Genomic DNA, 12,016 nt, shown 5'->3' with positions numbered 1-12,016 from the left:
CGATTTGTGTGGCTGAATAGGTGATCGATCTGATGAGATCTTGGTCATATACGATCACGATCACAATCATCGTATCGGTCTATATTGATGCTTAAGGGCCAAGTTGTTCAGTTGGAATCTAGCTGCACAGCCCGATTCTAGCACACCACACACGACCACAAAAACCCAAACTAAATTAAGTGTCCAACAACTACACATTGAAAAATGTTCCAGTAAGCTTAACGTATAAAAGCCTTCCTGTTCACTCAGTTACATTTTAACTCAGTGGCACCTACATCACGTATCTGGACCGCCCATTTGGCCTACTTCACTCTCCATAGGGTGCCATGTAAAAATCATTCCCATGTACTGAAACAAGCATGTGTGTTTAGGATCATTGATTTGCTGTGATTTTTGCCCAATAGCATAGGGAGGGTTGGACCTAATGGACGGTTTAGATAAGAAGCCAATGATCCAGACCGTTCGATTGGTGTTGGAAAAAGGATGTAGTGGACACAACAAAAGTTCCAGAGAGGTTGTATAGAAGTAAATGAGTAAAAACGCGATCAAGTGCATGGAAAAGCTTCTAACACTGAGACCACTGGATCATTTACCAATTAATAATTATAATTCAGTGCCGACGCTTTGATGATGCACATTTCTTTCAATATAAGCATTTGACAATTGGACGGCTTATCTGCTCAATTTCTACTATAACTTGCGTCTTCCAATTATTTTTTTGCACTTTAGAATATTAGAAAGTGCCACATGGCATTCGGCAGCCCACAATTATTTCAACATACAGGAAAAAAATGTGGAATCCTGTAGAGGAACCGCCGCTACAGTTGGGTATGGACTCCTGTGACTTGTGCATGGCATCCAATCCGCATACTGGGATTGCTCTATCACCATGATGGGACATCCTAGAAGTTGGATGACTTAATCATATGGTTGGTGGATGGTACTCGCAGCATATGATTTTTGTGGGTTCTTAAGGGTCGTTTGGGACCTTGAATTTGGGGGGATTGAGAGGATTTCAGGTATGTTTGGCATGGGTTTCAAATCCCAAATCCCAGCCGAGAGGAGATTTGAAATTTAAGGTGAAAGCTTGGATTACATTTAAAATTCTTTCAAAAGTTGCATATATAACATGTGTGTCACTAGACTATTAATTTATCGTGCATATGGCCCACAAGGCAGTTAGATTCACAATTGCATCACTAATTACTTTCATATGATGATCTACACCGTTCAAATGTTGTACATGTAAATCAATGGTTAAAAATCATTGGTTAGTCACTCCGATGTGATCTTATACTTATGGCCCATCTGACACTTGGAATTTCATCATTCTCGGGTAAAATATATATTTCAACAAGCTTATTATAACTATTGTGTCAAACATTGCACACATACACAAATTAGAGATATTAAAGTTGATTTAGTAATTAAATTCAAATTCCTATAAATATGCTACGCATAACTACTTTTGGATTACATGAGAGGATTTTGAATTCAAAGTGCCAAATACAACTGGAGGATTTCAAATCCAGGAGTTTCAAATCCACGCTCCCAAACATGCTCTTATAATATGAATTTCACCGGTAGAAGTGTAATAATTATAAATTTCTTTACCTATATTTTTATATTCTACTGACAATTTTAGTAAAATCATAATAAGTTACTTCATACTACATTATTAATGTAATTGGTAATTCAATCTGACCTTTAATATCAAAATCATCACTAACGTATAATGATGTCATGGTTTGAATTTGAGATTTTCGTAATAATGTCCTGAAAAAAATGCAAACAAGTCCTCAATGGAAGAGAAGTCATCTAGTATCTGAAGTGCATGCAAGCATTTCCACGCACTCAGTTACATCTGGACTTGCTGGCATAGGCATGACCTATGAGGGTTCATTAGATTGGGCCATGATACGCTGCCGTAGGAAAATCATATTGATCTAGGGATTTAAAGTGTAAAGTCAGTGCCATGCAAAAGTGGATTGACAATATCATTTAAAGGGTGTTTGCTCTCTCTCTCTCTCTCTCTCTCTCTCTCTCTCTCTCTCTCTCTCTCTTGTTTTTTTTGTTTTTGTTTTTGTTTCTGTTAGGTGTGTTTTTTTCTCTTACACCCCTACAAGACAAACACCCCTAAAGAATATAAATTGAGCAAGGATGTTCACACGAACAATTGCTACAGTTTGATATTCTAGGAAGAGTGGACTGAATCTGATGGATGGTCTAGATTGGGGAGATGAATACCTACAAATCAAAATGCAACTAGGTGTATGGAAAGGTTTCCATGCACTGAGACTACTATATCGTTTCTCTACATTAAAAGCTTAGCTGTATTTAAATACATTTTATAGATTTGTAAACAAGTATTGTAGGTCAAGCTTAACTTACATCAGCTATAGAGGATCAAACCATCAGAAACGAGTCACTTGTTACAAAGTAAAGAAAAATTGTGAAGTTGTGTGCACAATTCTATCATTGGGGCCTTCTTTCTTAGGGCGTGTAGTCCTCTCATCAGGTGGGCCGTTTGTATGATTAAAACAGACATCTAGGATAAAGACCAATGCTTGTATTCAACGGACAGTGTGAATGGACAGAAAACAAGACCTACACCCTACATTCAACGGACACTGCGGCCCACCTTAATGTGTGGGGAAGCTTGATTCTTGAATGAGGGCGCATGTCCACTGTAGGCCCCACGTTAGGTCATGCTTAGGGCCCTAACAGGGAGGACCCCTAGCTCAAAATTCGCCTTGATAGTGCATCCAAGCCGTCCAAAGCGAACGGAGCATGCCCTAAACACACGAACCGTTAATTGCAGCCACAAATTGGGCTCTTGAAAATCTAACGAGTTCTTCGGTGAAAAGTTGTGGCCAAACAGAAGAATTGATTTGGAGAAATTTCCATGGGTCTACAGTTTCATTGCCAAACATCAAACTTTATCATTTGTAAAATCCAGAGTCCAAGAAAATGTCATAATCGTGGAAAATGCACTCATCGTACGATGCAACTACTACTAAAACAAATAGATTTTTATTCTTTGTGGGCCTGTTTGGTTGATGCCTACAATTGAGTTCATCTCATTTTAGGGATCATATTTCTTTTTGATAAGGGTTGATTTGGTTGGACCAAATATCACTAAATTTCATGATTAATCAATCTAATATGGTGCAAATATTATGAAATTATATCAATCTAAGGTTCAGTCAACCAATCTACCTTTTGGATAATGAACTATCTATGCAATCTAGGCAGTCTAATTTGAGTTAATATGTGACACCTACAGGGTTTCTGGGTGCATGCGTTTCAGCCATCACACTCTGTTTAAATATCCAATAACACTGAGGCAGTGTGATGGACGATTTGCAAGCAGTGAGAAATTTCTCCAAAGCTTCTTAATCTTGCATACAAATAATTCAAGTGGAACTGTCCAAATGATGGGCTTCAGTGTTTAGGAATATCATAAATCAAAACTACTTTTATTTTGACAATAATTGAATGGTTAAGATTAAAAGAATCTAATGGTCCTATTTATTTTTATAAGAAGTATCTGTGAATCAGACGTTAGGATTGTTCAACCAACCTGATTTTTGCACTGTAACTCCACTAGAGTGAATTAATTAGATTACCTTGGGTTAATATATGCCACATGCACCATTTATAAGCACCTGCATATCAAGTCATATGACAGCCAGAGTGTCAAATAACCCCATCCTAAAAATGGTGTTGAGTATCGCACGGTGATCTAATTCTGCTAGGGCCATTTGCTTTTTAAATAAGTAAAACTGAATTAACAAATGTGCAAATCTTTCTCTCCCTCTCTGGGGAGTTATTTAATACTCTGCCATACTTATGGTTGATACGCAGGCACTAGGAGACTGTACATGGCATGCACTAACTCGAATTGAAATTGCTAAAATTGCATGACCCCAGCCTTTTTGGGCTTTAAATTCAACGCAGACGGACGGTGCAAGATTGCGGTGGATGCACAATAGTGGGGCCCAATAAATAAAACATCTCCCATTGATTTTCAATAAATAATATACAATTACAGTAATACCGCAGTGACAATGCATCCGAGGCTTCAAGGCTATTGCCCTTTCCTTTTCGTGATTGCTTGCTTTTATTTATTTAATAACACCGACAAGCGTGGATTTGATCGGGTGACGTAACGTCTTCGGCTCTTCAGCTGAGTTGGTGGGGACATTCCCCCGACGGACGAGGGCATGCCTTCCTTCGGTCGGAAGATAGGTGGGACCACAGTGATGCTTTTGAGAAATCCATCCCGTCCACTGGTTTTGCCCGTCTATCTTAAGACAGCTACGAATGAGACATAACCAAAACTCAAGTGAGCCCCGTGACAGGAAACAGCGGGGATTGAACCCCCACCATTGAAACATTCATCTGGCTAATTTTTTTGTGTTTTCAGTTCAATTCAATGGAAATGACCTTATGAACGGTTTGGATGGCATATAAACGTCAGGATGAATCCTGGGAAGGTTTCAACAAAGGCATTTTCCTCCCTATTTTTTTCATGTCATGTGGCACACTTAGAGTTTTGACCTGACTCATTGTTGGGGCTAAGATGAGCTGGCAAAATGGGTGGACGGAGTGGATTTTTCAAAACATCACGGTGGACCCCACCTAGCTTCCTACGGTGGGAACATCTCTGGGCAACGGGTCAGCAGGAAACCCGCACCTGGCTTCGAGTGACTGCAGATGATGCCTTCGGCTTCGGAGTTTCAAATCCTCCAATGCCACGAAGCGGATTGCGTCCTTCCCCACTGGACAATCATCCGTCTAGGCAAGGGCTCCGTGAGTAATGTATGGGTTTTATTCAGGCCGTCCATTCATTTTTTCCGGATTATTTTAGGGTTTGAGTTGAAAATTGAGATAAATAGAAAGCTCAAGTGGACCACAATGACACCAACTGTTGAAACCTTCCTAAGGGCTAGTGATATTTATTTTTTTATCCAACTTACTCATAAGGTCATGTGGACGTGAATGAAAGGAAAAAACAAAAATTGACTTGATCCAAAATAAATTTTTAACGATGGGAGTTCAATCCCCACTTTATAATCCATTGAGGCTTGGATTTGTCTCCTTTTTAGGTTCATATTTTAAAATAATCTGAAAAATAAAAATGAATGAACAACATAGATAAATAAAACCCATACATCACTATGGGCCCACAGAGCCCGGAACCAGCGGTGATTAATGGACAAGTTTCGGTGGAGAAAATATCTGACACATAGTGCCAGAGTGTCACATATGTACAATATGCTATCCGTACATAAAGTGGGTCAGACCATTATGGTCACTTAATATGAAAATCAGGCCCATCCACACATACAGCGGGACACAATGTCAATATCAATACATAGCTGATGGTACGACTATCTGTAATGGCGGCCCAACCAATTACTTAAATAAAAGAAAATATACAAAAAAAAAAAAAAAGAAGAAGAAAAGGGAATAACCCCAAGCATGTAGAGCATCTGGCATAAAACATTCCCACGGCGCATGTCAGCCCTTCCCAGTCATGTCAGGATTACCCATGCTCTCCAAACACTCCAAACCCAAGTCCGCAATCCTAAATTCATGGCAATCCGAGAACCATTCACAATTCTCCTCCCAGAAAGACGCCACAGTATTACTAAAATAACCGTCGGAGCTCGGAAACTTCCACGACGCGTCGATCAGCTGGACTTCCTCCCCCCACAAGCAACTCATTAGTGGATCTTCATCGATGCTGGTGTTGTCGGAAGACCGCAACTCATCGCTCGAACAATTCTCAAGTGGCCTTAATGCCGAAGATAGTGACTGATGAACGGTTGATTGCGGTGGGCCAACGGCAGGTTGGGCAATATGGTTAGCTTCTTGATGCAGCGGCTTATGAGTCACAGGGTCAATGCCCATCTTAATGAGCTTTTTCTTGATGTGAGTGTTCCAATGGTTCTTTATTTCATTATCCGTCCTTCCAGGCAATTTTGCAGCAATCTTCGACCATCTATGCCAAAGGACATGTATATCGAATGTTTAAGGTTATAACTATAACGATTTAAAATTAAAAAGCCTACATAACAATCAAACTTAAGTTTTAAAGCGGCTTTGTTCATTCACTTTCAAATTTGAGTGTTTGGCTAACAATAATTAAAGACTATATGTTATTTAGATTGATGAATTGATAGTTGAGTGTGAGAAAAATGAATATAGATGAATTATGATAAAAGTGGGAGTTGAATCATACCTATTTCCAAGGCGGGCATGGAGATCTATGACAAGCTTCTCCTCGTCTTCTGTCAAGAGGCCCCTTTTGAGATCGGGTCTAAGATAATTAGTCCACCTAAGCCTACAGCTCTTGCCGCATCGGAGGAGACCGGCGAGCTTAGGCACGGCCCGCCAACAACATTGGCCATTGGTGAGGATGAAGTTGATGAGCTTCTTGTCTTCCTCGGCTGTCCATGGCCCCTTCTTCACGCCCAGCTTGTCGCAGCAAGGTTGACGGCCCATCACAAATACACCTGCTTCAAGTTTGCCACTCCCAAGACTTATGAGCCCCACACCTACCTTTAATAATGCCTCCCTCTCTCGTGAAAGGTGCTGTCGAACTACAATCACCTCTTCTCGTGTCTTTTGCATCATATGATTGTAAATTTGTAATTGTAGATAATGGATGGCCCACCATATGTTTGCATCTGACCGTCCAAACTGTTACCATTTTCTAATACACCTCGCTCCGTAATTGCGCTCTTACTCAACCATTCCATCACCATCACCTGTTTCGTCACCTCACTCATTTTAGGGAGGATATTCAATGCATAAGCATGGGGTTCTTTGGCCCAGCAAGACTGTGGGGCCCACCATTGGGTGATGCAATTATGGTGGGCCTATGGAGGATGCGGATATAAATCCTCAAATTTCCCCATCCGACGATCCCAACCGTCCGATTTGGCTCCTGGAGGATATGGATTGTTGGCTGTAGTGGCTCACTTTCATTGAACGTTTAGGATAATCTGATCGGCAAAGTGCTAGAGCATGCGATCGACGGTTTAGGTTGATGGGAGGTGAGTGGCTCCTGCTGGCCGAAATAAATATGCTATTTGTGTACGAGCATCGTACCGGACCATGCCTCATAATTTAGTTCGAAGATTCATATGATTCTTGACTCGAGAATATTGTTTGTTCATCTGGGTCTATTCAAATCCAGACCGTTGGTCTGCTGGGCCCCATTGAATACGAATCACATGCAAAATATCTTCACCCTAGCTAATTCCAATTAGTTGAACGTGGACCAGATCTGTCTTTCTCATCTGTCTATTTGCAAGCACAACTAGAAAAGCCTGGACCGTCCGATCTAGGAGGTTTGCAAGGCATGTTCCATCTTAGGTGGGGTTCAACAGATCAGCGGTTTCGATCACTGAACCAAGGGCCCCACTTTTAGAAACTGAAAACATGAGTAGCGTGTGGCAGTCCTCAGGACGAGTACGAAATAATTCCCATTTTAATACGCCATGCTTTCCATTGGTGAGGATTCCTTAAAATAATAGCATAGAGGATATAGTGTTAGCTCCCGTGAACCATGGAATGGTGTTTTAGGGGCTAATGTGAAACCATGTATGTAGCCCTATGTGGAATTAAGAAAAGGGAAGAGGATAGTTAAGGAATTTTAGAATTATATGTGACTCCTTGGGGCATTCTAACATCAGTTTCAAATTCCAAATTCAAGAAAACACCATCAATTAGCATCGTCATTTTTAGCAATTGACCCTTTTGCCCTAGTCTCACGTACAAATAGTTGTAGACACGTGGATCTACCACGGTGTGTGTACCATCCGCGTGGTCCACTATGAAAAGTTAGACACCCCATAAATTAAGCAACTTGATGACGGAACACAAAGCGAATTTGAAGGTTTTGGGGTTGTTTATTGTTTTTATAGGGACCCACGTGATGATTGGATTATCATGATTTTTTTGGTGTCCAATTTTTATGACGAAACTCTCAGCTAGACAAGCTGAATGCTGTTGTCGAAAATATTTGATTATATATATATATAATGTTTGTTAAAAATTTTGGTTTTTGGAAATATTCTCATATCGGAAAGGAGAGAAGAAAGATTTGTGTTTATAAGGTGTTGAGTACATTATTATTTGTTTTATGAATTTGTAGAGTACTGAGATTTCGTGTTATAGTGTGAACTGGAACACACGTGCGCGCACGGTCTCAGGATCGATGCGAGCGTGCATGGGCATGTGAGGCAATGTGGCTGTAGAAGCACTAGTGACACACTTTGCACCGCGCACGACAAACCAATGCGAAGCGAGTGTGGGTCACGGTGCAACAATGGCTATGGGTTAGGTGGCTGAAATGTTGTGGGTAAGAACGACTAGCTTGTAGCTGGTTTTTACACATGCAAAACGGTCAAAAATTGCCAAATAAAAGCAAGTTTCTCATCAACAGCCAAAAACAATCATGCGGAGTTATGGCCCTGGACCAAAACGTCCAACAATTCTAGCCTATATAAACAGTGCTTGGGTGGTTCATTGGACCATCACCAAGCATTCGAATCACTTTCTCATACGACCCAAAAAGAAAAGTTCAAGTGATCTCTGATCAAGTCAGTAAGGTTCAATACGAACCTTAGCTGCAAATTCTCAAGAAATAGACTAGTGTAGTGGTGTAAGCCAGCTACTTCCTTTCTAATCTTCTATATGATATGTGATTTTTTTTTTAAAAGTTTTTATCTAGCAAATTATGTATACAAAGTTTCATTAGTGATTTCTTCATGCTTATTGAATGCAAAATCATATTCAGACTCGTCGTATCCTATAAGCTATTTGTCTGAATCTGTTAGCAGTCTCAATTACTTTAGTAATGGATGAATAATGCTTTAAAGATGGTGTGATCACATGTGCTTTAGCATGTCCTTAACATTTTTTGTTTATTTTATTATTTTACATAAATTATAAATTTGTAATTTGATAATATAAAGTTTCTAATAGATGCTAATATACATAATAATGGCCCCATACACCCGTAAAACTAAATAATTAAATGAAGATATCTTTGTAATTAATATATACCTCTACTATACATACTAGTAGTGTTTGTCCAAAAATTTGCCCATACAATTAACATTAGGAAGGACTTAAATCTTCAAGTGTTCAGTGAATCAAGCCAAATTGAGCCTATCATGTCAGGATCATGTCAACATCGAGTTCCACCTAATCTACTAATCATGTTAGTTTAATTATTCGATACTAAGAATGCACACACTTACTAACGACATTGTAGGTGATTCAACTCATAAGGCAATGACCTTTTTCCTTAGGCTTTTGGCTTTCATATTAGTTTAAGTGATAATTCTCTTTTTATATTGATTGATAATTGATAGTTTATTTTACAATTATTTGTGTAGTTATTGGAATAAATTCTCAAGTTATAAGCTCAACTTTTACCTAGTATAAATACTTACATGTTGCACATAAATGTCTTCTCATACTTATGGACCGTTCATGAAGCTTGAATTGCCATATCATTTAGTGAAAAACTACACTTATATATGTATATTCAGAATTAGGATATAACCTGATTGATCTTGATTATAATGGAATCTTAAACTAGTGGTCATTTTTATCTAATGGATTAAATGAAATTTTGTTATAGATGTACCGCATAATGGCGTCCAAAATGAATGACCCGTGGTTAAATAACCACACAGATCAGGTTATCATAACCATTCAAACAGCGCCTTCAAATGTACTATCCAAATATAAATTGTTAACTGTGAAATTTCTTAAGAAAAAGTAGGGAAATCCGACAGAGTATCAATCAATTTTGGTGATCTTTGACTAGAGGGCCATCCACATGAAAAACGTCACTAGATGGATGGTCCTACTATGCCCGTACCCAGTGTACGGTCGAAGGTAGATTGTACGGGAGAAATGATGTCAATCCGAATTTTTTCAACTTTCACCATCGGCGTGGTGCACCACACACCACCTACCTCGGTGGTGTGATGATGTCACCAAGTTGTATGGTCCCATATACTTAATATATGGGTTATATCCACACCGTACATCTATTTTGAGAGATCATTTTAGGTAGTGGCAAAAAAGGAGGCAAAGCTCGAGTGGACTACACCATAGAAAGCAGTAGGGATTGAATACCTACGGTTGAAAACTTCTCCATGGCCATGAAAGTTTTGGATCAACCTGATATTTCCGTTTTCACTTCATCCAGGTCTCCGTGACAGGTTGGATTGCAAATAAACATCATGATAGGCCACAGGAAGGTCTCAACTGCCGGTGTTGTTTTCCTCCCTGGTGTGGTCGACTTAAGTTTTTGATTTGCCTCATTTTTAGGTTCATGACATAAAATGATAACACAGAGTGGATGAACAGTGTGGATATTATAACACATGCATCATAGTGGGCCCACAGAACTTGGTGACGTCACCACACCACCAATGTTGGTGGTGTGTGGCACACCACGCAATCCGCTTCCAACACAGGGATTTTCCTACAAACGTGTTACCTGCGTACGACATGTGAATCATGCAAAAGGTGCTGGTGTCGACATCATAAATGTCACTTGGGGCTAAAGCAAGATGGTCCACCTAATGAATGGACGGGTCTTAGCGCTCCAGGCAAACCATGTGGGTCGGCCCACCTTCTTCACGGCTCGGATGTGTTCTACACAAGCCGTGCGTTGGCATGAAAGAAATTTTATACTCCTTTGTTAAGGTAAAAACATTGATGCCGGCAGAGCACGATGGATGATACGCAGGCGCTTTGAAATTAAAATTCTCTTTTGTTAAAGTAAAAACATTGATATTGGTAGAGCATGATGGATGATACACAGGCACTTTGAAATTACTTAGAGCATGCACACGTGGAACGCAAGTAATTCAAATTAAATTGTCGAAATCATGGTCCCAGTTTAGATGTACAATGAACAAAACATTACACTTATTTAATTACCTGCTAATAGGATTGGAGGATTTTTTTTGCACAGATTAGGACTGCTCAACCGATTTGATTTTAGAGCTGTGATATAGAGAGAGTGAGTTCCATAATTAAATGGGCTTAATTTGAGTTTACTCATGCCACTTGTAAAAAAATTTAAGTGTGTATGTACAACAAATGTCACGCGTTCACACTCGTTTTTAGCATATCTTCATGGACTAACAAAATGCCGCCACGTGTAGGTAGTAGGTGCCAAATAATATCTGAAATCTTATTTATATATCGAAAATATTGTTTATACTTGACCTAGCACAATTAGAACGAATGATCCCATATGTATTATATGACAGTTAAGTCATACGCAGTATGAATGACTTGAAGAAATAGGTTAGACATGTATACACGAGAAAATTAAAAACTAGATTTCTCTTAAAAATACTGGCTTTAAAAGTGTCTCTCTTATTATTAAATGTCACAATCTCGTTAAATGACCTATCTACTTTAGCATTAAATGCTTGAGTCATATCAAATGTTACTTATGATTCCAACAATCTTCTTATGCAGCAATGTAGTGAATGCGTATTCCAACTAATGCATGATATGAAGAAGTAACCTTACTTCTTTGCACAACCACAGGATTGCTTATTATAACTGATGATTGAAAAGATAGTTAAATCCTGCCTCCGGTCTTTAAATAGTCTGACTTAACATAAGAATACTAAGGTTTAATTATATACTGAGTTAAGTACGACTTTGATATGCCTGCATATCTTAACTGCACCACAAATTTAAAATACAGACTTTCAATCACATATAATACTGTGTTTGATTAAATTCAGCCAAGTATAAAATACCTCTTTGGACGGTAACATTCTACGGTGCCCCTTTCACGTAGTTACATAAAAAGCAAATGTTTAAGTGGATATCTTCGTAGAACACTATTTCAACATCTACAACGTATGCCTGAAAGGACAGAGGATCTGCTCCATCAATATACCAATACACCAATATACCACACTAATCACGGAATATTATCATCCAATCAACG

The 12,016-nt window shown here is 39.1% G+C and overlaps 1 protein-coding gene across 1 annotated transcript; it reads right to left on the bottom strand.

Moving 5' to 3' along the window:
- Positions 1–5,321: 5,321 nt before the first annotated feature.
- LOC131233607 (MYB-like transcription factor ODO1) lies at positions 5,322–6,587 on the bottom strand. The gene is made up of 2 exons (XM_058230386.1): positions 6,251–6,587; positions 5,322–6,010 (listed from the first exon to the last, which is right to left on the bottom strand). Exons 1-2 carry the CDS (start codon positions 6,511–6,513, stop codon positions 5,527–5,529), a joined length of 747 nt encoding a protein of 248 aa, XP_058086369.1. The 5' UTR covers positions 6,514–6,587; the 3' UTR covers positions 5,322–5,526.
- Positions 6,588–12,016: the final 5,429 nt, after the last annotated feature.

This window comes from Magnolia sinica, chromosome 18 (genome assembly GCF_029962835.1).
Source record: "Magnolia sinica isolate HGM2019 chromosome 18, MsV1, whole genome shotgun sequence".
NCBI classification, from domain to species: domain Eukaryota; kingdom Viridiplantae; phylum Streptophyta; class Magnoliopsida; order Magnoliales; family Magnoliaceae; genus Magnolia; species Magnolia sinica.
The sequence above is the reverse complement of the archived record's forward strand: the minus strand, read 5'-3'. Positions and strand labels throughout refer to the sequence as shown.